Here is a 27,347-nt window from a genome sequence, read left to right as displayed (position 1 = left end):
CTTAAACCGAAGTAAAAAATATCAATCTCCTATCTACCTGTGATTTAATTCATATCACTTTCACTTTCAGATATTGTCCAGTTACGGCGGTGAGTTTATACTTTCTTTAAGCGTGAAATGAATAGGTTAGTGTTTGTTTATATGCATTTACCAATTAAAATGTGAAAACAGGCGAACACTTTAATTTGATAAATGCATATTACCAAGCATTAACCGGCTAGGTGTCTTGCGTCTTTTTAATCAAACGATGCATCTGTTTGTATATGTACCCATGCTCTTTTTGTCATGTACTTATGACATGAGTGATGTTAAAATAAACTTGGAAAACTTGGAAACTTGGTTAAAATCAATAACGACTGGGTACTGGGGCAATTATCAAAACAGACTCAAGTCCAAATCTAGACCTAGACTCGCAAAAGCTCTTTTATCAAATGACAATGAACTCTCTTTATTAAAGCTGTACTCTCTCAGATTGTCCGTTTTGAAAATGTTTGGTCTTGGAACGTGCCAACATTTGCGTAAATGTCTGAAAACCCGTGGTATAAGACTGCTGATAAAAGATCAGATCGCAGTTTTTGAAATTTACGCTCGAAAATTGACGTTCTATGGCTTAAAGCTTTACTAACGCTTTCAGAACTGAAAATTTCGGCAGGTCTCCAAACAATTGAGATCTGCTCAATTGTGTGTATCCTTTATGACTGATTTAAAAACACTGATGCAAAATTCAGCTCATTCTGAGGCAAAAATGAAAAATTTATCAAATAGGTTAATCTGTGAGAGTGCAGCTTTAACTCGTTTTACAAAATTGAATGTGAACAATTGTACAAGTTTAAATACTTATAAACTGAGCAAGTTTCATTACCAGAACTTGAGTAGAAAGAAACTTAAAATGAAATGAAGATTTGCAGTTTTGACATTTGAGTCTGAACTCAAACTTGAAACTGTTCGTAATCATTGCCCCTGATTTACCAAAATAAGTTTTGATTTATTTTGAAAAATACCTGTACCCCTATGGAGAATATTTACTGTCAAACACTTCATACCTGTCATTAGGCGCAACAATATTAATGGGCGGGGCATATTTACTACGGAACTATTTTTTTCAATGATATCGTAGTAAAATTGTTGGCAACCAGCAAATCTAAAATCTGCAGTAAAGCAGTTCAAACAAAATAAGCAAGGATAATTTGATAGATTCTAATGTAGATTTTGATTTCATGATGGATGGAACAGTTGAAGAAATATTAAATGATAATGATGAAGACTTAATTTAAAATTTGGAATTGACAATTGGTAAAAATAAAGCATCTGACTTCACATGAAATTGCGGAAATGAAACAATAACATATTGAAGTGCACCCGGCAACGTCCAAAAGAAAGAGCTCAGTTCAACACTTTGTCTTCTCGCGTCCTCTGGCTTTCCTTCCGCAAAATTTCCCATTGCTAAACACGTTAACCCAACCACCTAACTTCCAAAGAAATGACAATACACTTGCTGATTTGTCCAACACCGAAATCCAACATGGTTCATACACCAACTGATTCTTCAAAATAACGCTAAACAAGTAAATTGACTGGAATTTTTCTCCAATTTGAAAACTCATCACTAACAAACGCTAAAATTGCGTAATATCGCATGTGCGTGAAGTTAGCACCGTAGCACCGTATCACCATATCACCGCGGTGATGCGGTGCTAGCACCGTATCTCCATATATTGTCAGATCAGTATACTAGTAGTATTAAGAGTCTCTTATTCCTGGATAATGCACCTATAACACTGTGGGGCAAGACCTAACCATAGGTAAAATTTGAATAACCTAGGATTTTAGGCCGGCAATGCCGTATTTGAATATAGGCACATAATGGCTATTTGCCACATAGTCAGTAAAAAAACACGCCGAAACGTTGGTTTATAATTAAAAGTAAAGTATACGTGTTATTTTTTGTGTTACTCAATTAACCACATAGTCAGTAACTCATATACAGGGGAAACCTTAAAATCAGCGATGGGATCATAGCGATCAATGTCACCGTGTAGCCAAAACATGGCCATGGGTGATAGAACATGTTAATTTCCTAGGATTTCAGGCTGAATAGGCGGAATAAGGAGATGACATAGGTTCCAAATGACTATTTATCGCATAAAATGGTATAACTATGGTGCGGAAACCTTAAAAGAGCATGGGGATCATATCGCCCTTTGTCATCATGTAGCCAAGACCTAGTCCTAGGTGATAGTACATATGAATAACCTAGGATTTTAGGTATGCTATGCGAGATAGGAACGTGGAAAAGGCTCCCAATGTATATTTGATTCATATTCTATACATGTTTTGGTGCAGAAACCTTAAAACAAGCAAGGGGATAATAGCGACCTATGTCACCATGTAGCAGAGACCGAGTCCTAGATGATAGTACATATGAATAACGTAAGATTTTCGGCAGGCTATGCGTGATAGGGACATGGTCAATGCTCTCAATGCCAAATTCATTAAATGTTATTGTGCAAAAACCTCAAAACGAGCTAGGGGACCAAAGCGACCTTTGTCAGCTTGTTGATTAGACCTAATCCTAGGTGATAGTACATATGAATTACCTATAATTTAAAGCAGGCTATGCGATATAGGGACATGGAAAATGGCCCCTTATGCCTATTTGCCTCATATTTATTAAATGTTATGGTGAAAAAACCTTAAAACGATCAAGTGGACCATAGCGCCCTATGACAGTTCGTTGCGTAGTCCTAGTCCTAGGTGATAGTATATATTAATTACCTAGGATTTTAGGCAGGCTATGCAAGATAGGGACATGGAAAAGGCTCCCATTTTCAATTTGTCTAATATTCATTACATGTTATGGTGCAGAAACTTTAAAACGAGCAAGGGGACCATAGTGACCTATGTCAGCTTGTATCTTAGACCTAGTCCTAGGTGATAGTATTTATGAATTACCTAGGATTTTAGGCAGATTGTGCGAGATAGAGACATGGAAAAGTCTCCCAATGCCTATTTTTACCTCATATTCATTAAAGGTTATGATGCTGAAACCTTCAAACGAGCCAGGGGACCACAGCGACTGATGTCAGCTCGTTGCTTAGACCTAATCCTATATGTTAGTACATATGATTTACACAGGATTTTAGGCAGGCTATGCGAGATTGGGACATGGAAAAGGCTCACAATGCCTATTTTACCTCATACTCATTAAAGGTTATGGTGCAGAAACCTTGAAACAGACAAGGAGACCATACCGACCTATGTCAGCGTGTATCTTAGACCTAGTCCTAGGTGATAATTCATTTAAATTACCTAGGATTTTAGGCAGGCTATGCGAGATGGGGATATGGAAAAAGGGTCCCAATGCTCATTTGCTTCATATTCATTACATGTTATGATGCAGAAAACTTAAAACAAGAAACGGGACCAAAGCGACCTATGTCATTGTTTAGCAGAAACCTAATCTTAGATATGAATAACCTAGGATTTTAGGCAGGCTATGTGGTATGGTGACGCGGAAAAGGCTCCCAATGTCTATTTGACTCATATTCATTATATGCTATGATGCAGAAACCTTAAAACGAGAAACGGGACCATATCGACCTATTTCACCTTATAGACGAGACCTAGTCGTAGGTGATAGAACATATGAGTAACCTATGATTTTAGGCAGACTATGCGTGATAGGGACATGGAAAAGGCTCCATATTCCTATTTGCGGCATAGTCATTAACTGGTAATGGCGCGGAAAAATTAAAACGATCAAGGGTACCATATCGACCTATGCCATAATGTAGTCGAGACCAAGTCCTAGGACATAGTGCATATGAATAACCTAGGATATTAGGCATGCTATGCGAGTTGGGGACTAGGAAAATGCTCCCAATGGCTTTTGACCTATATTCATTACATATTATGGTGCAGAAAAATTAAAACAAACGAGAAACGGGACCAAAGCGACCTATGTCATCTTTTAGCCGAAACCTAGTCTTAGGTGATATAACAGGATTTTAGGCAGGCTATGTGTGATGGGGACATGGAAAAGGCTCCCAATGTCTATTTGACACATATTCGTTACATGTTATGGTTCAGAAACCTTAAAACGACAAACGGGACCATAGCAACCTATGTCACCTTATAGACGAGATCTTGTCCTATGTGATACTTCATATGAATAACCTCGTATTGTAGGCATGCTATGCGAGATAGAGACATGGAAAATGCTCCCAATGCCTATTTGCCACATATTCATTTATGGTGCGGAAACATTACAACGAGCAAGTGGACCATAACGACCTATGTCAGCGTGTAGCTAAGACCTAGTCCTAGGCAGGCTATGCAGGAAAGGGACATGGAAAGGCTACCAATGTCTATTTCCCTCATAATCTGGCATTGCGCGGAAACCTTAAAACGAGTAAGGGGACATAGTGACTTACGTTACTAAGTAGACTTGACCTTTCCCAGATGATGGTTTATGCGAATATATAGGCAGGTTATGTGGGATAGGGAAATGAAAATGACTCCCAATTCCTATTTACACAATAAACAACTAAAACGGTGCGAAACCCTTAACACGAGCAAGCGCACGAAGGGACCTATGGCACTTTGTAGCCCAGACCTCGCTTAAAGTGATAACATCCATGAATTACCAAGAATTTTAGGCAGGCTTCGAGGGAAAGGGGCATGAAATAAGCTCCAAATGCCTTCATTGCATTAATAGCAAACAGCGAAAACATGAACACGAACACATATACCATAGCGTCCCAAATCGCGACCTGGCCATACACGGTGAGTGAACATATGAATATCATAGGAATTTATGCAGGCTATGCGGGATAGGGACATGAAATTTGCTCCTAATGGATATTTAGTTATTTATATTCTGGCATTGTTATGGTGCGGAAACCTTACAACAATCAAAGAGATCATAGCGACCTTAGTCACTGTGTAGCCGAGACTTTACCCCAGATGATTCCATATGTGAATTAGTTAGGATTTAAGGCAGATTTTGCGGGAAAGGGGCATTTAAAGGAATCCCAAGTACTATTTAGCCAATATAAAACTTTTATGGTGCGATAACATTACAATGAGTAGTAACCTATGACACTTTGTAGCCAATATTTGGCTTGAAGTGATGGTATATGGATCAACATAGGCAACTTATAGATAGATAGGGACATGAAAAATACTTCCAATGCCTACCTGGCATTACTAACATGTTATGGTGTGGAAACCTTTAAACGAGAAAGGAGACCATAGCGACCTATGCCATACTCGGTGTTGAAACATGAAAATATCCTATGCTATGCGGGATAGGGACATAAAATATGCCCATTATGCATATTAGTAATTTACCCGATATTCTTGCAGCGTTATTGTTTGTTATTGTGTGGAAACATTAAAACGTGCACTGCGACAATATGGACATATGTCACTGTTCAGCCGAGACCTTGCACTAAATGATGGCATATATTTGAATAACCTAGGATTTTAGGCAAGTTATGCAGGATAGGACATGATAAGACTCCCAATACCTAATATCCAATATACAACTGTTATGGTGCGATAACCTTAAAACAAGCAAGCGAACCATAGGGACCATTGCCACTGTATAGCCGAGACTGGTTTAAGTTTATGGCATATGTGAATCACTTAGGATTGTAGGGTGATAATGCGGGATAGGGACATGAAATAAGCTCCCAACACCTACCTGACCCACATACATACCGTTTATGTTGCGGAATCCTTACAACGAACAAGGGTACCATATCGACCAATATCACAGTGTAACTGAGACCTGGCCCTTGGTGAGGCCTTATGTGAATAACTTCGGATTTTCGAAAGACTATTCGAGATAGGGACATACATTTGGTTCTTAATGAGTGTTTAATGTGTGTATATAAATGTGCCTGTCATAGGCAATTAAATAAATAAATAGGTCCAGCTTTTATTTGTATTTAGAGTTACTAAGGTGTTAACACCTAATTGTGTGATGGCCGTAAACGACAGTGCACTTTAGTATTTACTTAAGAAATGAATTGCAGGGTTCGGACTCCACACCCTTTGACAAGCCCAATTGCGTTCATACCCCGATAATGATATCAACCCCGCAATTAATTCCTTATATTTACACCAATAGTTCATTATTTCATTCAAGAATCGTTAAAAAAAATACTTCATTTCATTTAAGAAATCCTTTCAGTAATGCTTCCTTACACATTCTGTATGTGAATCACTTAGGATTTTAGGGTGATAATGCGGGATAGGGACATGAAATAAGCTTCCAACACCTACCTGACCCACATACTTACCCTTTATGTTGCGGAATCCTTACAATGACCAAGGGTACCATATCGACCAATATCACAGTGTAACTGAGACCTGGCTCTTGGTGAGGCCTTATGTGAATAACTTTTTCGAAAGGCTATTCGAGATAGGGACATACATTTGGTTCTTAATGCGTGTTTAATGTGTGTATATAAATGTGCCTGTCATAGGCAATTAAATAAATAAAAAGGTCCAGCTTTTATTTGTATTTAGGGTTATTACGATGTCTACACCTTATTGTGTGATGGCCGTAAACAACAGTGGACTTTAGTATTTACTTAAGAAATGAATTGCTGGGTTGATGTCATTATCGGGGTATGAACGCAATTGGGCTGGTCAAAGTGTGTGAAGCCCTAAACTGTGGACTCTGCTGTATAATTAACATAAATACACTGTCATATCGATCATAACATTGACATAACACCTTTGGGTGTGCACCGTCTTTCATGGAATCCCAAAATATGTTGTTAAACTTATAAAGCCAAAAGGGGGTTGAGGCCTAGGGTACCCTAATAAGATTCGCTATTGCAGTAAGGGGCGGTCCACGATTTGATATTTCCTAGGGATCACAACTAAGTCTTGATCCGTCTTCCCCTTGAAGCATAGAATATGGGGCATAAATAAATAAATAAGGAGATTTGAGGGTTCTTACGCTATAATATCGCTATGTCTAAATTCAGTCTTGAACTGTGCACATTTGTTTATTTATATGGACATAAAACATTAATTTTATGGCGTCACATTGGGAATGTGACGTCTTCCATGTTAGCCGAAAATATGTTAACACCTAAACAAATGCGCGGCTAAAATAATTCTAAAACTGTGCATTTTGTAATACATACACATGACAGAGGCTTGGAACTATCCCGGAATACGGTGAAGATGTTTGCCGTTACATAATGTCGTATCCCGGAGAGCAATGCTGATTTGTGATAAATGCATATTTACATACTTGATGTATGCTTATTATTGACAGGCTTTGATAAATTACCGCTTCAAATGGCCACATTCAGGAAAGGATACTAACACATTCATAAGTTTACAAAATGTTACCATATTTTTAAATATAATTCATTCAAGAAATATATTGTATATATGTAGCATACGTTTATAGACCTAAACATAAAGATAATGCTACTTATCTTTATCTAAAAGTAAACATATTGGATACTCAACAACACTGCTAAACGAAAAGCCCTCTTTTCCCCTGTAAGTAATCACTGTTTTCTCTCCTGCACCTCTTATACCATCCAAAATGTTACCCCTGTGTACCCTCCGTTAATACGGATGTTCGGTAGCAGTCAATCGTTTAGTCATCATTCGATTGTTCATCGTAAGATGCGAATCGGGGATCCCAAATTTCTTTCTATAAGGCATTGAAGGTAAATTTCGGCAATATATGTCTCTAAAAAATATAAAGCTATTGTTTTTGTTACAGGTACTATGTTACGACTGTTTCTTATATAGGGCCAATTTAAATTCGAAACTGTGCTAGAAACACCCTACATTTCAAATCTGAAGCTAAGCTTTAAAGCTGTACTCTCACAGATTGAACGTTTTGACACCTTTTTTTGTCTTGGAACGAGAATATTTTTGCGTAAATATCTGCAAACCAATGGTAAAAGACTGCTGACTAAAGATCAGATCGCAGCTTTATATATTTCCGTCCCAAAATTTATGTTTTATGCATTTTTCTTAAACCGTTAGTAACGGTTTAAGCCATAAAACATTAAATTCGGAATGGAAATATGAAGATCTGCGATCTGATTTTTTGTCAGCAGTCTTCACTGGTAAGCAGATATTTACGCAATATTTTCCAATTCCAAGACAAAAAAAAATAAAAAAAATGGAAAAACGGTAAATCTGTGAGAGGGCAGCTTTAAACCTGATGTCTGCAACCCGGTGTTAATCAATCTCCAACGCAGTGTTCTCAATAATTTACATTTCATTTACCAAAATAACGTGTTTTTTTCTATTGACACGGGATTTTCATGTTGTGTGCTCAAACACCTTAGCGAAGTATATTCATGTGTTCGTTCATTATGCTCAGACCAGAGTTTCCCCAGATCAATGGCCTATGTGAGGTTGAAGTGATTCCAAATTCCTACCACTCTGGCAATATTCATGTTAATTGAACATAAACTCGTGAATGCCTCGAACATGAGCCATCACAGCATATTGAGGCATAAGGCAATGCTCACATGTTAATGTGCTCAAACCAGACTTTTCCGAATACAATGGTATATTTGAGGTTGAAGAGATTCCAAATGCCGACCACTCTAGCATAGTGGCAAAAGCCATGATAATTTTAAGCAAACGTATCAATGCCTAGAACATGAGCCATGAAAGAGTATTATTATTATCTATAGTTCACATTATAGGCCCTGAACCTAGTTATCATTACACTTTCTGTTAAGGACCTCTTAGTCGAATAATCGGGTCAGTCCGTCCTAAAAATGGCGTTTGCAGCAGCAAAGTTCAATTTTCGAGCTCTATTTTCGGCTATTCAGTACAACAGCTCCAGCGAAATAAATTGATCATAAAGTAGGCCTCGTGGCCTAGTTCATCCCTACACTTATCGTTATGTCCCCTAGGTAAAATTTTTGGGTCAGTTTGTCCCTATCCCGCATAGCCTGCCTAAAATCCTAGGGTATTCACATGTGCCATCACCTAGGGCCAGGTCTCGGCTACACAGTGACATAGGTCCCTATGGTCCCCTTGCTCGTTTCTGCGAGAACGAGCCTTACATGTATGGTAGGGGTCAGTAGGGCTTATATTGCCCATATACGCACAATGTTGGGCTAAGGACGGGGCCAGACTAAAATCCTCGTAGTATTAACAGTTTCCCCGAATGTATCACACCGCCAGGTAACCCTTGGATACAGTGCCATTGGTCCCCTTGCTCGTTTTTAAGGCATCCGCACCATAACAGTGTCTGAATATGGGCCAAATTGGCATGGGGGATCGAGTTCATGTCCCTATCCCGCATAGCCTGCCTAAAATCCTAGGGTATTCACATGTGCCATCACCTAGGGCCAGGTCTCGGCTACACAGTGACATAGGTCCCTATGGTCCCCTTGCTCGTTTCTGCGAGAACGAGCCTTACATGTATGGTAGGGGTCAGTAGGGCTTATATTGCCCATATACGCACAATGTTGGGCTAAGGACGGGGCCAGACTAAAATCCTCGTAGTATTAACAGTTTCCCCGAATGTATCACACCGCCAGGTAACCCTTGGATACAGTGCCATTGGTCCCCTTGCTCGTTTTTAAGGCATCCGCACCATAACAGTGTCTGAATATGGGCCAAATTGGCATGGGGGATCGAGTTCATGTCCCTATCCCGCATAGCCTGCCTAAAATCCTAGGGTATTCACATGTGCCATCACCTAGGGCCAGGTCTCGGCTACACAGTGACATAGGTCCCTATGGTCCCCTTGCTCGTTTCTGCGAGAACGAGCCTTACATGTATGGTAGGGGTCAGTAGGGCTTATATTGCCCATATACGCACAATGTTGGGCTAAGGACGGGGCCAGACTAAAATCCTCGTAGTATTAACAGTTTCCCCGAATGTATCACACCGCCAGGTAACCCTTGGATACAGTGCCATTGGTCCCCTTGCTCGTTTTTAAGGCATCCGCACCATAACAGTGTCTGAATATGGGCCAAATTGGCATGGGGGATCGAGTTCATGTCCCTATCCCGCATAGCCTGCCTAAAATCCTAGGGTATTCACATGTGCCATCACCTAGGGCCAGGTCTCGGCTACACAGTGACATAGGTCCCTATGGTCCCCTTGCTCGTTTCTGCGAGAACGAGCCTTACATGTATGGTAGGGGTCAGTAGGGCTTATATTGCCCATATACGCACAATGTTGGGCTAAGGACGGGGCCAGACTAAAATCCTCGTAGTATTAACAGTTTCCCCGAATGTATCACACCGCCAGGTAACCCTTGGATACAGTGCCATTGGTCCCCTTGCTCGTTTTTAAGGCATCCGCACCATAACAGTGTCTGAATATGGGCCAAATTGGCATGGGGGATCGAGTTCATGTCCCTATCCCGCATAGCCTGCCTAAAATCCTAGGGTATTCACATGTGCCATCACCTAGGGCCAGGTCTCGGCTACACAGTGACATAGGTCCCTATGGTCCCCTTGCTCGTTTCTGCGAGAACGAGCCTTACATGTATGGTAGGGGTCAGTAGGGCTTATATTGCCCATATACGCACAATGTTGGGCTAAGGACGGGGCCAGACTAAAATCCTCGTAGTATTAACAGTTTCCCCGAATGTATCACACCGCCAGGTAACCCTTGGATACAGTGCCATTGGTCCCCTTGCTCGTTTTTAAGGCATCCGCACCATAACAGTGTCTGAATATGGGCCAAATTGGCATGGGGGATCGAGTTCATGTCCCTATCCCGCATAGCCTGCCTAAAATCCTAGGGTATTCACATGTGCCATCACCTAGGGCCAGGTCTCGGCTACACAGTGACATAGGTCCCTATGGTCCCCTTGCTCGTTTCTGCGAGAACGAGCCTTACATGTATGGTAGGGGTCAGTAGGGCTTATATTGCCCATATACGCACAATGTTGGGCTAAGGACGGGGCCAGACTAAAATCCTCGTAGTATTAACAGTTTCCCCGAATGTATCACACCGCCAGGTAACCCTTGGATACAGTGCCATTGGTCCCCTTGCTCGTTTTTAAGGCATCCGCACCATAACAGTGTCTGAATATGGGCCAAATTGGCATGGGGGATCGAGTTCATGTCCCTATCCCGCATAGCCTGCCTAAAATCCTAGGGTATTCACATGTGCCATCACCTAGGGCCAGGTCTCGGCTACACAGTGACATAGGTCCCTATGGTCCCCTTGCTCGTTTCTGCGAGAACGAGCCTTACATGTATGGTAGGGGTCAGTAGGGCTTATATTGCCCATATACGCACAATGTTGGGCTAAGGACGGGGCCAGACTAAAATCCTCGTAGTATTAACAGTTTCCCCGAATGTATCACACCGCCAGGTAACCCTTGGATACAGTGCCATTGGTCCCCTTGCTCGTTTTTAAGGCATCCGCACCATAACAGTGTCTGAATATGGGCCAAATTGGCATGGGGGATCGAGTTCATGTCCCTATCCCGCATAGCCTGCCTAAAATCCTAGGGTATTCACATGTGCCATCACCTAGGGCCAGGTCTCGGCTACACAGTGACATAGGTCCCTATGGTCCCCTTGCTCGTTTCTGCGAGAACGAGCCTTACATGTATGGTAGGGGTCAGTAGGGCTTATATTGCCCATATACGCACAATGTTGGGCTAAGGACGGGGCCAGACTAAAATCCTCGTAGTATTAACAGTTTCCCCGAATGTATCACACCGCCAGGTAACCCTTGGATACAGTGCCATTGGTCCCCTTGCTCGTTTTTAAGGCATCCGCACCATAACAGTGTCTGAATATGGGCCAAATTGGCATGGGGGATCGAGTTCATGTCCCTATCCCGCATAGCCTGCCTAAAATCCTAGGGTATTCACATGTGCCATCACCTAGGGCCAGGTCTCGGCTACACAGTGACATAGGTCCCTATGGTCCCCTTGCTCGTTTCTGCGAGAACGAGCCTTACATGTATGGTAGGGGTCAGTAGGGCTTATATTGCCCATATACGCACAATGTTGGGCTAAGGACGGGGCCAGACTAAAATCCTCGTAGTATTAACAGTTTCCCCGAATGTATCACACCGCCAGGTAACCCTTGGATACAGTGCCATTGGTCCCCTTGCTCGTTTTTAAGGCATCCGCACCATAACAGTGTCTGAATATGGGCCAAATTGGCATGGGGGATCGAGTTCATGTCCCTATCCCGCATAGCCTGCCTAAAATCCTAGGGTATTCACATGTGCCATCACCTAGGGCCAGGTCTCGGCTACACAGTGACATAGGTCCCTATGGTCCCCTTGCTCGTTTCTGCGAGAACGAGCCTTACATGTATGGTAGGGGTCAGTAGGGCTTATATTGCCCATATACGCACAATGTTGGGCTAAGGACGGGGCCAGACTAAAATCCTCGTAGTATTAACAGTTTCCCCGAATGTATCACACCGCCAGGTAACCCTTGGATACAGTGCCATTGGTCCCCTTGCTCGTTTTTAAGGCATCCGCACCATAACAGTGTCTGAATATGGGCCAAATTGGCATGGGGGATCGAGTTCATGTCCCTATCCCGCATAGCCTGCCTAAAATCCTAGGGTATTCACATGTGCCATCACCTAGGGCCAGGTCTCGGCTACACAGTGACATAGGTCCCTATGGTCCCCTTGCTCGTTTCTGCGAGAACGAGCCTTACATGTATGGTAGGGGTCAGTAGGGCTTATATTGCCCATATACGCACAATGTTGGGCTAAGGACGGGGCCAGACTAAAATCCTCGTAGTATTAACAGTTTCCCCGAATGTATCACACCGCCAGGTAACCCTTGGATACAGTGCCATTGGTCCCCTTGCTCGTTTTTAAGGCATCCGCACCATAACAGTGTCTGAATATGGGCCAAATTGGCATGGGGGATCGAGTTCATGTCCCTATCCCGCATAGCCTGCCTAAAATCCTAGGGTATTCACATGTGCCATCACCTAGGGCCAGGTCTCGGCTACACAGTGACATAGGTCCCTATGGTCCCCTTGCTCGTTTCTGCGAGAACGAGCCTTACATGTATGGTAGGGGTCAGTAGGGCTTATATTGCCCATATACGCACAATGTTGGGCTAAGGACGGGGCCAGACTAAAATCCTCGTAGTATTAACAGTTTCCCCGAATGTATCACACCGCCAGGTAACCCTTGGATACAGTGCCATTGGTCCCCTTGCTCGTTTTTAAGGCATCCGCACCATAACAGTGTCTGAATATGGGCCAAATTGGCATGGGGGATCGAGTTCATGTCCCTATCCCGCATAGCCTGCCTAAAATCCTAGGGTATTCACATGTGCCATCACCTAGGGCCAGGTCTCGGCTACACAGTGACATAGGTCCCTATGGTCCCCTTGCTCGTTTCTGCGAGAACGAGCCTTACATGTTTCCTCGAGATTAATGCTCTTATTGTATTGATTTTGATGGTGATACGGTGCTAGCACCGCATCCCCGCGGTGTTATGGTGATACGGTGCTACGGTGCTAACTTCACGCACATTAATATCGCAAGATATAATGAGAACTTTGTAGGTGGCGATATTTTTGTTGTTTTCTTGTTATTGTAAATTTTTCAACTCCAGTTGTATTTTTCTAGCTGTAATACAGTTATAATACGTTATTAAAATATACTTTTCCTTGAAAATATAGAAATTAAGCCCATGAATTAAGAATTATTTTTTTCTACGCATTAATTGTTTTATAGATTTAGGTTACTGTAGCTGTTCGAATTTACCTACCGTTGAAAACAACGAGAGAAAGAAAAAACAGAAAATGCTCTTGAATAATCTATTTATATTGGCAGAAATGTACATTTAAATAAATGTAAATATAAGTATTAAAATTCGACAAATTTTGAACAGCCCCATTGCATACCATACCCCAATAAAATGCAAAAAGTCGAATTATAATCCATAAGTGTGTTCACTTGACAGTGTTGCTCGTCTTTAACTCGTATATATAGCACTTCTCCGATTGATTTATTAAATTCTACAACACAAAAAGGCATAGTTTATCAGTGCAGACCTAATACAAATGACATTATTAAAGGTATCGAATGAGTTACACGATTCCTAACTTTGCAGAAAAATGTTAAAACATTGTACTTCAGTCTCCAGGATTATCATTTAAACCGTCTACAATATCGAACGTTTGTTTTAGTAACACATACATTTATACTGTTAAAATCTAACTCATCCTCAATTACCTAGGTTAACAAAATACGATGAAAAAGCTTTCGATCGGCGAAACGTTTCTTTCATGTTCGTTTCAATGCTTCATTTGGTGTTCGCACATATTTGTGAGCCAATGACAATCGAGGATTTACCCCATTTACTGTAGCTTCATATCATGTAGAGCAGTTTACGGTGAATATAAATATTTACTTTTGAGTATTTTTTCGGTCTTCATGATTTTGTAGTGGTTTTTTTCATAGACCGCTCTGCCCTATGCGCATGCGCAAAGTAACCATGAGTGACAGTTAAACTAAAAGAATAATAATCGTTCAAATAAGTGCGAACACACATTTATTTCATTTTTGGGATTTACAGAAAATGGTGCGAGCTTTCTCGGCCTGCGGCATCGCTGCACAGGCTTCTTATTCCATAGATCCCAATAATAATAATAATAATAATAATAATAATAATAATAATAATAATAATAATAATAATAATAAAACACATTCAAACGCATGTAAAATAAACAAACATATTTGCATGAACTATGTTTATCTACTTCCGTTTTTACTTATCATTGACGTTTCCTGTTATTAGCGCTCAGTGCCGGACTTGGAAAAACGGGGCAATGCGCAATGCCTGCAGATGTCGCCTTCGTCATCGACAGCTCAAGCAGCATATGGGAAACATACTTTAAAATCCAGCTCGAGTTTATCAAGCGTCTCGTGGAGAAATTTGACGTCAGTAAAAACAACACTCACGTTGCTGCTTTGACATTTTCTACGAAAGCCGTCCAACAATTTCATTTCAACGCTGTTCAAGATAAGGATAGGATCCTTTCTCAGGTACGGTCGACTTCACGTTCACATAGTAAATAATGGGTAGATATATGAAGAAAGGATCTGTTATTCATCAGTACAAAAAGTTATGACATTAACGTAGGGTTTTTATCAAATTCTGCAATCTTAACGCGATGTTAGTTGAAAAGGGTCTAGTATCGAAACATGTGTGCGTTCGCCGTCAAGAACAGCTTTTTACACCAATTTAGATATTCATGAAATCATTTACAGAGGCATTTTATGGATTCGTTATAGACATGTAGCAAACTATTTAGCTAAAGTCATTATTTCAGCTCACGGCTATTCGGCAGGACAATGGAAGGACTACTCAAACCCACACAGCTCTTGAGGTGACCATGACTGACCTATTCGCTCAGGAAACCGGTGCCCGCGACAACGTCCCGCATATTGCTATCGTTCTCACGGACGGTAAAGCCACGGAAGGCGCCGCAACATTACAAGCAGCCGACGATGTAAAACAATCAGGGATAAAAATTATGACAGTAGGAATTGGAGATAAAGTAAGTCTGACACATTATGCTGTATAATTACTATATAAATTCAAAAAAGTATTTCTGTATTGGACGCTTACACACAGTTATCATAAACCCCAATTTTAACAGGTTAAATGACGACTTTTGAACACTATTTGATACTCGTATTTGCTCAAATTATAAAATATTTGTTAGGCTTTACCTCTCTTGGGTATTTTTTTTTTCAATTAAATAGGTGAGGTGTCATTTCCAATATATATTTCTCTTCAAAATTTGTCAATTTCCCGACACATTTTGACATGTGAAAACGTTTCTTCACTAGTTATTATTCTTATAAAAATGTTTTATGAGTAGAAATCCTGTCTTTATGAAAGCAATAAAATTAAAAAAAAACAAACTCCCAGGGTTAAAACGGTCATGATGAATGGGGTTGTATGCGAGAAACTATACGGCACTTACTCCCGGTAGGTTGATGACGAGGAGCTTAAGGCGGTGGCATCTCCCCCGGCCTCGGACAATTATTTCAAGATCAAGAAATTTGACGACTTGAAAGGAATCGAATGGCAAGAACTAATCGCCTTACAGGCTTGCGAGGGTAATCCAGGGGTTAAAAGTCTTTTGTTGATAACCAGTTGTTGCTTATTGTCATTCTTTTCTCACACAAAGTACAAGTTCCCCTGGTGGTCTCAAACCCAAAATAACTTGACTAACATCTTAAATGCTGACCAGGGTACACACACGCACGCACGCACGAGACGCATGCATGCACACGCACGCACGCACACACGCACACACACGAACGCACGCACACATGCAAACGCACATTTTCTTTAATGTCCATATTTCCTCAATGTATTTAATGTTTGTACGGATATGACAGCCAGTTATTTTTGATTCACGGTGGAATCCGATACACGTTTTTTTTTAGAATAATAAATAATAATGAAAGAAGCCTTTCGACTTCAAATAAGGTTAGTTAGTTTTAACATTATATATTCTACAACGATTGTTAAGAAAGCTATGATAGCTTTTATTACGTCATTCTCGTTGGTAAGATATTGCGCGAGAGTGTTGTGGGGAAAACCGGAGTACCCGGAGAAAACCCACTTGTCCGGCTTGGTGAACACTAACCAAACTCACATGCGCCCCGGCCGGGAATCGAACCCAGTCACCTTGGTGAAAAGCGAGTGCGCTAAGCACTGCGCTTACCGGACAACAGATAAGGTTAGTTGTTATGCCCAGGTCTCCGCCAATGGGATCGCGGAACGGATTCCGATTATCTACTCACTTTGAAAGCCTCTGCCGAAAACAGCTGAATATATTTCATTTAGATTTAATTGGTGGTGATTTAAGTGGGTCATATAGCGGCTAACGCATGCTTGCTTGTATAAAGTCATTTGCGCCAAACACTGAAGAAAAAGAAAATTAACACTAGACAGAAAATGATATAATACACTTGCTTTTGTTGCATGAAAAAAAGTAGATATGGTCATTTATTTTACATATAAGTAATCTGCTAGCACTGCCAAGTCATATCAACATTACACGGTATGTATATATACCAGTCAATTGGTGGGTCAGCTAACTTAAAGTCGTGATAAAACTTGCTTAAGATACAAAATTATACGAAGGTGAAATAGGAACCATATTAAGTAAACTCTACATTAAGGTTAATGGCTAAATCTACTGATACATAGCTGAGTCTAAATTTTAGTGATAGAAAAAACAACAACAGCTGCCCCACAAACGACAACAACGACTGCTACTTCTACAACCATAAAAGTTACAACAACAACGACAACACCACCACCACCAACAACAACGACGACAACGAAACCTACACCAACCACAACAATGCGGTCTACAACTTCTGGTGAGTACTCTTTCCATAGTACGAATTCTGACAACTGTCACAGCCTCCCTCCATATGTTTTGTAAAAAGGGCAATTATCCATCTGGTATGACACAGTATGGGACGTATGAGCGTACATATCAAGTAAATAGAAGAACAACAGACTAAGAGACCAGCGATAATTAAAAATGTGGGAGCCAACGATTTGATCGTGTTGTATTCCACTGTAATACTCTACTGTAATATTCTACTGAAACTGTAATATTGTACTGTAATATTCTACTGTAATATTCATATAATCTTTCATGCATAAAAGATGCAAAAAGATGAAGAGACAAATGCGAGTAAGTGTTGTTTTATCAATTGAAATTTGAAACTATACCAGTTATATCTTTAAATTTGAATAGTAACTGAATCCTTGTAGCACTTTTTAAACCAGATGTTAGTGTTTTTTCGGCTACTGAGTAGTCCCTTTGTTTAATATCAGAGTATAGTAGTCTTGGTATGATCAATGAATTTAGGTGCACAAAAACGCTGCAAATATTTATGGAATTCAACAAATGAACATTACTAGCACGACGGTTTTAGGTACATGTTTAATTAACCCTGCCATGTAAGCATGAGCACGGATAATTATGAGCAATCCACGACAAAAACGTTGTCGGCAGAAATGACAATTAAACGTGGCGTTGGCATTTCTCATTTATAACAATTCAGTATGTTATTAACTTGCTTAAATAGAATATACTCAGTTTAATAGGCAATAGGAATGGTAATGTAGTGTTGTGATACTAAACATATTTTGCTGCCAAAAATCCCTTGCCAGTATCGTTCAGAGTTTGTGGAACGTTGATTTAAGTAGCTATATACATACTATTTTGTTCACCACGCTTATGCAATGCTGCCATCTGTATTCATAAAGTGCTGCAAGACCAGGTTACTGGTAAGCATATCTATAACAACATGCCACCTTACCGGTTACCGTATCTATTGCAGCATACCACGTTACGTGTTAGCCTTTCTATAACAGCTTTTTACGTTATCTGTTAGCCTTTCTATTACAGCATTCCATGTTACCTGTAAACCTTTCTATAACAGCATATGACGTTACGTGTTAGCCTTTCTATAACGGCGTTCCACGTTATCTGTAACATATCTATTACAGCTTTCCACGTTATCTGCCAGCCGTTCTATTGCAGCATTCCACGTTATCTGTTAACGTTTCTATTAGAGATTACCACGTTACTTGTTAGCCTTTCTATTTCAGATTTCCACGTTTCCTGTCAGCTTTTATATTAGAGCATTCCACGTTACCTGTTAGCCTTTCTAATACAGGTTTCCACGTTACGTGTTAGCCTTTCTTTTACGGCCGTTTTACGTTATCTGTTAGCCTTTCTATAACAGCGTTTTACGTTACCTGTCAGCCTTTCAATTACAGCGTTCCACGTACCTATTAGCTTTTCAATTACAGCGTTCCACGTTACCTGTCAGAATTTCTATAACAGTACTCCATGTTACATGTCAGCCTTTCTATTACAGCGTTCCACGTACCTGTTAGCCTTTCTTTTCAGTGTTCCACGTTACCTGTAAGCCTTTCTTTAACAGCAATTCAAGTTCTCTTTTGGCCTTTCCTTAACAGCGTTCCACGTTACCTGCCAGGCTTTTTATTACGGCGTTATACGTTTCCTGTCAGCCTTTGTATTACAGCATTCCACGTTACCTGCCAACCTTTATATTACAGCATTCGACGTTACATAACGCCATTCAATTACAGCATTCTACGTTACCTGTGAACCTTTCTATTACAGCATTCCTTTTTATATGTAAGCCTTTGTATAACAGCATTCAAAGTTACCTGTTGGCCTTTCTATTACAGCATTCCAGATGACTGGGAATTATTTCTATTACAGCATTACACGTGACCGGGTAGCCTTCATATAGCAACATTCTACGTTGCCTGTTAGCTATTTTATTACAGCATTCCACGTAACCTGTCAGCTTTTCTTTTACAGCATTCCACGTTACCTGTCAGCTTTTCTATTACAGCATTCCACGTTACCTGTCAGCTTTTATATTACAGCATTCCACGTTAGCTTTCGGTCCTTCTATTACAGCATTCCACGTTACTTGTCAGCCTTTCTATTGCAGCATTCCACGTTACCTGTTAGCCTTTCTATTACAGCATTCCACGTAACCTGTCTGCCTTTCTATTACAGCATTCCACGTTACCTGTTAACGTTTCTATTACAGCATTTCACGTAACCTGTCTGCCTTTCTATTACAGCATTCCATGTTACCTGTTAGCCTTTCTATTACAGCATGCCACGTTACCTGTCAGCCTTTATATTACATCATTCCACGTTACCTGTGAGCCTTTATATTAGAGCATTTAACGTTACTTATCAACTTTTATAATAGAGCATTCCATGTCACCGGTAAGCCTTTCTATTACAGCATGCCAGGGTAAACACGCCGATATCGTCTTTGTCATCGACAGTTCTGCTAGCATCCAGCCAGAAGATTTTAAAACTCAATTGTCCTTCATTAGTGATGTCATCAGTGATTTTGACGTCGAAGGCGGCAATACACAGGTACTACCCCAGTGTTCGTAGTGTTTGTAATTTAACCCCAAACAAAATGGTTACTTTTTTACCTTTGCTTTATGCTTCATCTAGCCAGATGTACAATTCTAAATTGAATTGTAGCATATTCGGCACGGTATCTACGCAACAATAATAAAATTATGTTTAACAAATTTATACATTTCAATTGTTCTCAAACGTGATCTGGGGTTATGAGAACCAACTAGACAGTGTGTGGAAAACCAAAATAAGTACATTATGAACAGAACAGAAGAACAGAACAGAATTTATTACACGTAAACTATACAGTTTTTTTGTGTTTCATATACATATTAAATATATTACAATTACAATTAAACAATGTAGTGTGAAATATTAAATAAATAGTATAATGAACTTTTTTTAAGGATGAACTGGAATTGAAAATCACAAATCTATCAAACCAAAAAGTATACAGAACAGAACATATTTTATAACACGTAAATTTTCAGTTTTTGTGTTATGATTTCATTTAAACATATCAACATTACAACTAAACTAAGCTGATAGCGACTAGTATTATTGACATACAAAGGATGAACTGAAAAAAGTGCTATTGCAATCATCAAAGTTAGTACAAGGTTTTTAATTGACATTCGTATATGTATACATGGTGGAACAATCATTTTCAATATATAATTGAATACATGACGTCATAACTTAAGGGTAAAACGTGATTTAAATATTCTAAATGATAATGTAAAAATCTACTTATTACGATGAACAATTAATGATCTGATTTATTTATTCATTAATAAAGTATTACGAATCTTCAATGCTTCCGATATATATTTACCTAACATAAAAGCTTCAGTTTTATTTTGTGTATTAAACAGCTGAACAAGTTTAAACATAATAGGTCTAACTCTGTAGTAACGTTTAATATAATTTTGTCTTAACAGAACATATAATGGACACTTAAACATAAAGTGATACTCATCTTCTAATTCATTAGAATTACATAATTGACAATGACGCAAGTTTCTTTCCAGTCTATCATATCTACCAGTATGTATTCTTAGATTATGGGAACAAATACGTAATTTTGTAATAGCAATTCTCAGATTTCTTGACGCGATATTTTCTAAATAATATTCAAATTCAAATGAGGTTTTTAGTTCTCTATATAAAGTTAAAATACCATTTTCGTTGACATTTCTTTGCCATTGCTGTAAATATTTGTCTATAAGACGTTGTTTAAAAATATATATAAAATGGATTTCATCTATCTATGAATCATCACACCATATATAATAAAATCCATATCGTGTAAGAAAGTTCTTCACATTACTAAACCAGTTTGATTTATCATTATCAATATCTAACATAGCATCTTCAATGACCGATTGAATAACTGTATTATCACTTTTCTTAATTTTAAACCAGTATTTTAAAATCCGTATATATATGTATATAATATGTAACGGGTATCTACCCACTTCACCATATATAGCAGCGTTGGATGTTATTTGTCTAACCCCAAGTATAGTTTTGCAAAACTTCAAATGTATCCTCTCCAACTGTGCAGATTTTGTAAATCCCCATATTTCACAACCATATGTGATAATAGATGAAACAAAGGCATCAAATAACTGCAGTGCTAGCCTTGGTTTACATTCATACCTTTTTAAATTAGACAACAACGTGTTCATTGCTTTTAAACCTTTACCGTACAGTGTTTGGGTATTAAGATTAAAATTACCAGTGTAATTCAATGTAACGCCTAAATAGTTAAAATCTCCACGTTTTCATTTCCATATATCCAAGTCTCATTTCGTTTTGTACCACCCCTTTTGCGAAATACCACAATTTTTGTCTTAGCAATGTTTACCTCTAAACCCCAAGTATTACAGTAATTATGTAATCTATCTAGTGACATTTGTAAATCTTCTGGGGTTTCATCAAGTACAACCATATCATCGGCAAATAGTAATAAAATTAAACATATATCCTGCAAAGCTAACCCACAATCATTTCTGTTTTGAAAATATAATTCCAAGTCTTCAACGAATAGTGAAAACATTATTGGGGACATTATCTCCCCTTGCCTTAAGCCTACTGCGATATCAAAGTAATCTGAATAACTATTACAGTGTTTTACACAGGACTTAACTGACTGGTATATACTGCGTATAATACGTAACATTTTACCATCTAAATTGGATTTATACAACTTCAACCATAACGCATTCAAATATATGGAATCAAAACAACGTTTCAAATCAATAAAACAGCAATATCATCGTTTGTTCAAGTTTAAATATTTTTGAACAATTGAGTGAAGAATAAAAACTGCATCAACTGTAGACCGACCTCTTCTAAAACCAAACTGGGCGTCAGAAATAACATTATTTTCGTCACACTATTTTGATATTCGCTGATTAAGTACACACGTAAACAGTTTCGAAAAATTGCTTAACAGAGTTATTCCTCTATAATTTTTAACATCAATCTTATCGCCTTTTTTGTGTAATGGTATGATAATTTCCTTAGTCCAAGCTATTGGAAAATTTCCGCAGTTTAAAATGCTATTGAAAATCTCTGTAATATATCCACCTAAGATATCACATGCTTCAATAAAAAAAAACTCATTTAGCAATTTATCTTCTCCCGGAAGCTCCAGCTGAAAATTGGTGAAATGTTCTATATTCGTTTGTAAACATGCATGTGTTTGATAGGAGAATCGAAATACGTGTGAAAATTAAACATATTTATATGGCACTGCATTCCCCGATTTCTCAAATAAGCCCTCATAACTGTGGTATTAGATAAAATAACGAGTCATACTTACGTTTTATGATGATGACCGTTCTTTTGCTCTAGCTCGGAAGTGTCGTTGGCACTTTTTATAAACATCTCCTAAAAGAGCTGGAGCCACTTTTTCCCATCCGTGTTTTCGTGTCCGTCGCGAATTAATTTATGTTTAAGCTATTTTTTACAACGATTATGAAACTAGTTATCACCCTATTATAATAAATAGTATTCACTCTTGTTGAGCCGATGTTACGTGTGTGTGTGTGTGTGTGTGTGTGTGTGTGTGTGTGTGTGTGTGTGTGGTCTTGTGTTTGGGGGAGAATGAAGTACCCCAGAAAACCCACTTGTCCGGCTTGGTGACCACGAACCAATCTCACAAACGATATTGTTTGTATGTTTATTTAGGCCGCAACATCAGTCTTGATGAGCACAATGCAAACCTGGACTATAACATCGGTAATAGCTACCATCGTTAAACGGTTAGACGTCAGTATTTTATTGATGCGGCTTGGTTCGAACCTTGGTTTGACAGTCAAGTGTCTTACCACTAAACCACTACGGATCCGCTTCTTCATCCATATGTTTCCAGGTTGGGCTTATATCGTTCAGCAGTGAGGCCAAGGTAGAGTTTTATCTGAACGAGTACAGAAGCCGAGGGAAGCTGACGGCCGCTGTCACCAATGTCAAGTTACGAGGAGGCAACACAAACACCCATCTTGCTCTCAAGGTATAGCAACTGCGCGTGTACTTTTAATGTCAAAACTTAAAGCCTTACAACATGAAGTTTGCCACCTGTACAAACTACCACTTTAACATTATGTTGTTTATTATTATGCAAAAATGTTGAGCCTTACAACATTCGGTCAGTAAGCTGTATAAACTACCACTTTAACAGTATGTCGTTTATTATTATGCAAAGACTTTGAGCCTTACAACATTAGGTCAGTAAGCTGTACAAACTAATTGTTATTAGTAAGTGTTTGGTTAACTGTTCGTTTCTACAATTTAGCTACCTGATGTTTCAGAAGAAATCAGTCAAAGCATAGATGTTGTTGTTATATTCATTTTTGAAAGTTTAAACGATAAAGGTCTATTCATATTTTAATTTACTATGCCACCATCGGCGTCGGCCCTGGCGAAATAATTAGTCGCGTTAAAATATGGAGCATAATGCACAGACATGTAACCCTGTTTAGAGAAACTCTGTAATTTAACGTTCACCAGTGTATGCACTGACACAAGGGACCAGCAATTCACACCCATGCCAGTAGACGGCTAGTATTATAGTTATGAACTTTGGTGTCGCACCTTGGGGTGACCGTCAAGTGTTTACCAATTGAACACGTATCCCCAATGAGGAGCAATTGCAATTTTATATGGTTACAATAAACATATAAGGACCCCGTGCTCTTCTTCGAGACTTCTTTATTAACAGTATGAACAAAGTGGTACCGGTAGATCCAGTGATGTTAAGTAGCAAGTATATAGTCGTTAAACAATGCTTAAAACTAAACAAATGCTTGTTATTCTGTTCCTCAAAAGTGCAAGAAAGTCCTTTAGTATTAGATCGAATTTGAACAGGCGCTTTAAGCTAATATGAATCGGTATCGATAACTTTACACACAAGTACTGCTGTCCTTTTTAGAGGCCATGAGAAAGTTCCCCTGGTTTGGATCGAAAGCACAAACCCTGAGGTGAGAGTAGGACATCTTTACCACTAGAACACTCTTAAGTTTCCATTTTGAAGAGTGTTTTTAGACATTTTATTTTACTTTACCTAAATGATATGGTTCCAAAATACATACGCGTGTTTTCTGATTTATTTAGACATTGCTGAATGACGTCATGTCGGTGAAAAATGGAGCCCGCCCACAGACTGCCGCACGGATCGCTGTTCTGATTACAGATGGTCTGTCCACACGACCCGACCTGACACTTTCAGCTGCAAAAGATGTCCATACAGACGGCATCTATATGTTTGCAATCGGTGCGTTATTATCATTTAGTCACTTGATTCGTAATTTTAAAGACAGTTTGCCATATTTACACGCCAGATATGATGTTTAACTGTTATACTTATAAAACAGAACTACTCCATCAATATTCACATAATGATAGTGTTTCAACTGAAACATCAAGATCCATACAAGAGAACATAAACAAAACATGCAAACAATGGCATTTTAGATGTTTGATGTAAATATGATGATCGATATAAGGCCTGTTTATGTTGGCCAAATCATAAAGATTCATTACATTAAGACTAAGGTCTGATGTAAAAATTAAGAATAGATATCACACTGAACTTTTTTCTCAGGGGTTGGAAACAATACGGACCGTGCCGAACTGGATAACATTGCGTCAAAACCAGTCAACGAGTATGCGTTTGAGGTGAATGCGTATGATGTTCTTCCCAGGATCAAGCAGCTCCTTGCTTACAAAGCATGCAAAGGCAAGTTTCATGTATATACATGTAACAATAAACAATATTGTGTTTATGGTACATGGCTTAAATGACACAACTTATTGCTTTCATGTGTGAAAATATTTCTTGGTCTACTTTTAGTTCATTCAACTTACCATATACACCAAGTGTCACGTATAATTGTGAACATTTCTGTTTTGTTTCAGTTCCTGGAGACCAAGCGAGTAAGTCTTGCCTTACGTGTCTTTAATTATAAAACTTCAAAATAAAACAGCGAACTAAATAGGTTGAATGGCATAACATGCCTCTCAAATGTGTTGTATTTAAGACCATGACATTAATCCGATTGAAACACATCGCACTGATTTATATCAAAACAGATCTCTTCAAATGCATGGTATATCCTTTACAGAATGCACAAGCGTCTTCGAGGCAGAGATCATGTTTGGGATCTATGGTATCGGCGGTGAATCCAGGCTGCAAGTTATCGAGTTCATAAAAATGATTGGAGACTCCGTCGGGGTGTCCACAAATGTTAAAATCGGCCTTGTAGAGAGCTGCAACCTAGCTGACATAGCTTTACAGAAGTTTACAAAAGATAATCAATTTGCACCTGCCGTGGAAGATGCGATGCAGACCAGCGCATATTCTCTTGTCAATCGCGTCCGTTTGGGTTTTGGAAGAAGCGCAACGAAAGCCAAACGTTTTGCGATTTTACTTATTGCCGGCCCGATCAACGACTTTGATGAGACAAGGGCTGATGTACTAAGATTGAAGTACAGCACTCGGAGCATTGTAGTCGGAGTTGGGTCGTCTGTGGACAGGAGTCAGTTGAAAGACCTGGCGAGTTATAGAGACAAACACACACCGGACCTGTCACACGTGTTTCCGGTAGAAAAGGCGGACAAACTTGTCAATATTGTGATGAAGGTTCTAAATCTCATGTGCAACGACAGTCAATAAATAAACTTGTGTATGGACATCCAAGCGTTTAACTATTTAACGATAAATACAATTAAATGAATGTCTTTCACGTTGTGATCGGCAGAATGATTGTCATGTTGTATGAAACCGTTACTGTAATAAATCCTGGTATTTGTCCTGTTGATGATACATGAAGAACGACCTAGTTGTTACATGCTTCCATTGTCCGTTATATCAAATAAATAAAAGTCAAGCATTATTAACGCTTGTTACACACTTACGTCAATCAGCAGTTGCTGAAGCAAAAGCATTGTCCATTTATTATGTTTTTCGGTTGTGTATTTAATAATATGAACTAAGGCGCTGCCTCTACGGGCTTGAAGTTTTATTGCCGGAATCGTAGTTCTTTTTATGAAAAACATGTTATACAATACATTTTTGGCCTCTCGGACCATCAAGAACAACTAGCTGTTTTATATACATTAAAGTTTGCAAACTTTTCAGAACATGTTCTTTAAAGTTAAGCACAGAGCCTTAATTTATGAATATTCATATGGCAAGGACGAAGAGGCTTTTTTGAACGTGCTTTTCAGCTACAGTCCAGTACAGTCCATACTTTGCATGGTCTCTCAGTATTTTGATAAGTAATTAAGTAGTGTGAAGACAATCGTTCCTATTACCAGATGTAAATCCTTATAAGTTTTGGTCTTTCACACCTTCCATAAAGCAAGCAGTAAGTATTTCACAGTTTATTTATGAGTCCTTAATTTACATAGATACATGAACTAAAGCTATAAAATATGAGTTAGATATGCACATGGCCATTGTAAATGAGTAATGTGAAATTCATACAGTTATGTTGCAGTAGACTAATTATTAATTATTATAAACAAAAACTAGGTAGTATATAATTATAATGAGGATAAAACATGAGCATTCAGCTAATACTAAAGACATTTTTAAAAAAAGTAAAAGATGAGTATATATTCTTGTAACAATAACATTCAATACTCATATCTGAAGATTTAACTTCAACACTATCCATTACATAAAATATGTCGATTTAACTGCAACATCAGTAAAACATTCCTTTGACCAAATGCATGAGTATAATCGCTGATTAACAGTAAATAAAACAATTATTTTTAATATCACATGTCAAAAGCATTATCATATTTGAAAAAAAACTATATTGTTTACACAGAAAAAAATACAAATAAAATAATAGTTAAGGAAGTTTTTTTATAAAAAAATATGAATGCAATAAATT

The 27,347-nt window shown here is 38.8% G+C and overlaps 1 protein-coding gene across 1 annotated transcript in view; it reads left to right on the top strand.

The window, feature by feature from the left end:
- The window catches only part of LOC128214289 (cartilage matrix protein-like), a 30,609-nt gene extending 4,273 nt beyond the window's left edge, over window positions 1-26,336 (top strand). The window contains exons 2-12 of the mRNA XM_052920684.1: window positions 71-89; window positions 14,766-15,013; window positions 15,301-15,528; window positions 15,970-16,096; window positions 17,216-17,374; window positions 19,808-19,944; window positions 23,318-23,455; window positions 24,556-24,715; window positions 25,046-25,180; window positions 25,360-25,377; window positions 25,566-26,336. Coding sequence (XP_052776644.1) covers window positions 71-89; window positions 14,766-15,013; window positions 15,301-15,528; window positions 15,970-16,096; window positions 17,216-17,374; window positions 19,808-19,944; window positions 23,318-23,455; window positions 24,556-24,715; window positions 25,046-25,180; window positions 25,360-25,377; window positions 25,566-26,116 — 1,920 coding nt within the window. The 3' untranslated portion in view covers window positions 26,117-26,336. The remainder of the gene's footprint in view (window positions 1-70; window positions 90-14,765; window positions 15,014-15,300; window positions 15,529-15,969; window positions 16,097-17,215; window positions 17,375-19,807; window positions 19,945-23,317; window positions 23,456-24,555; window positions 24,716-25,045; window positions 25,181-25,359; window positions 25,378-25,565) is intronic.
- Window positions 26,337-27,347: the final 1,011 nt, after the last annotated feature.

This window comes from Mya arenaria, chromosome 13 (assembly GCF_026914265.1).
Source record: "Mya arenaria isolate MELC-2E11 chromosome 13, ASM2691426v1".
Lineage (NCBI taxonomy): Eukaryota > Metazoa > Mollusca > Bivalvia > Myida > Myidae > Mya > Mya arenaria.
This window is presented reverse-complemented; position numbering and strand designations above follow the sequence as displayed.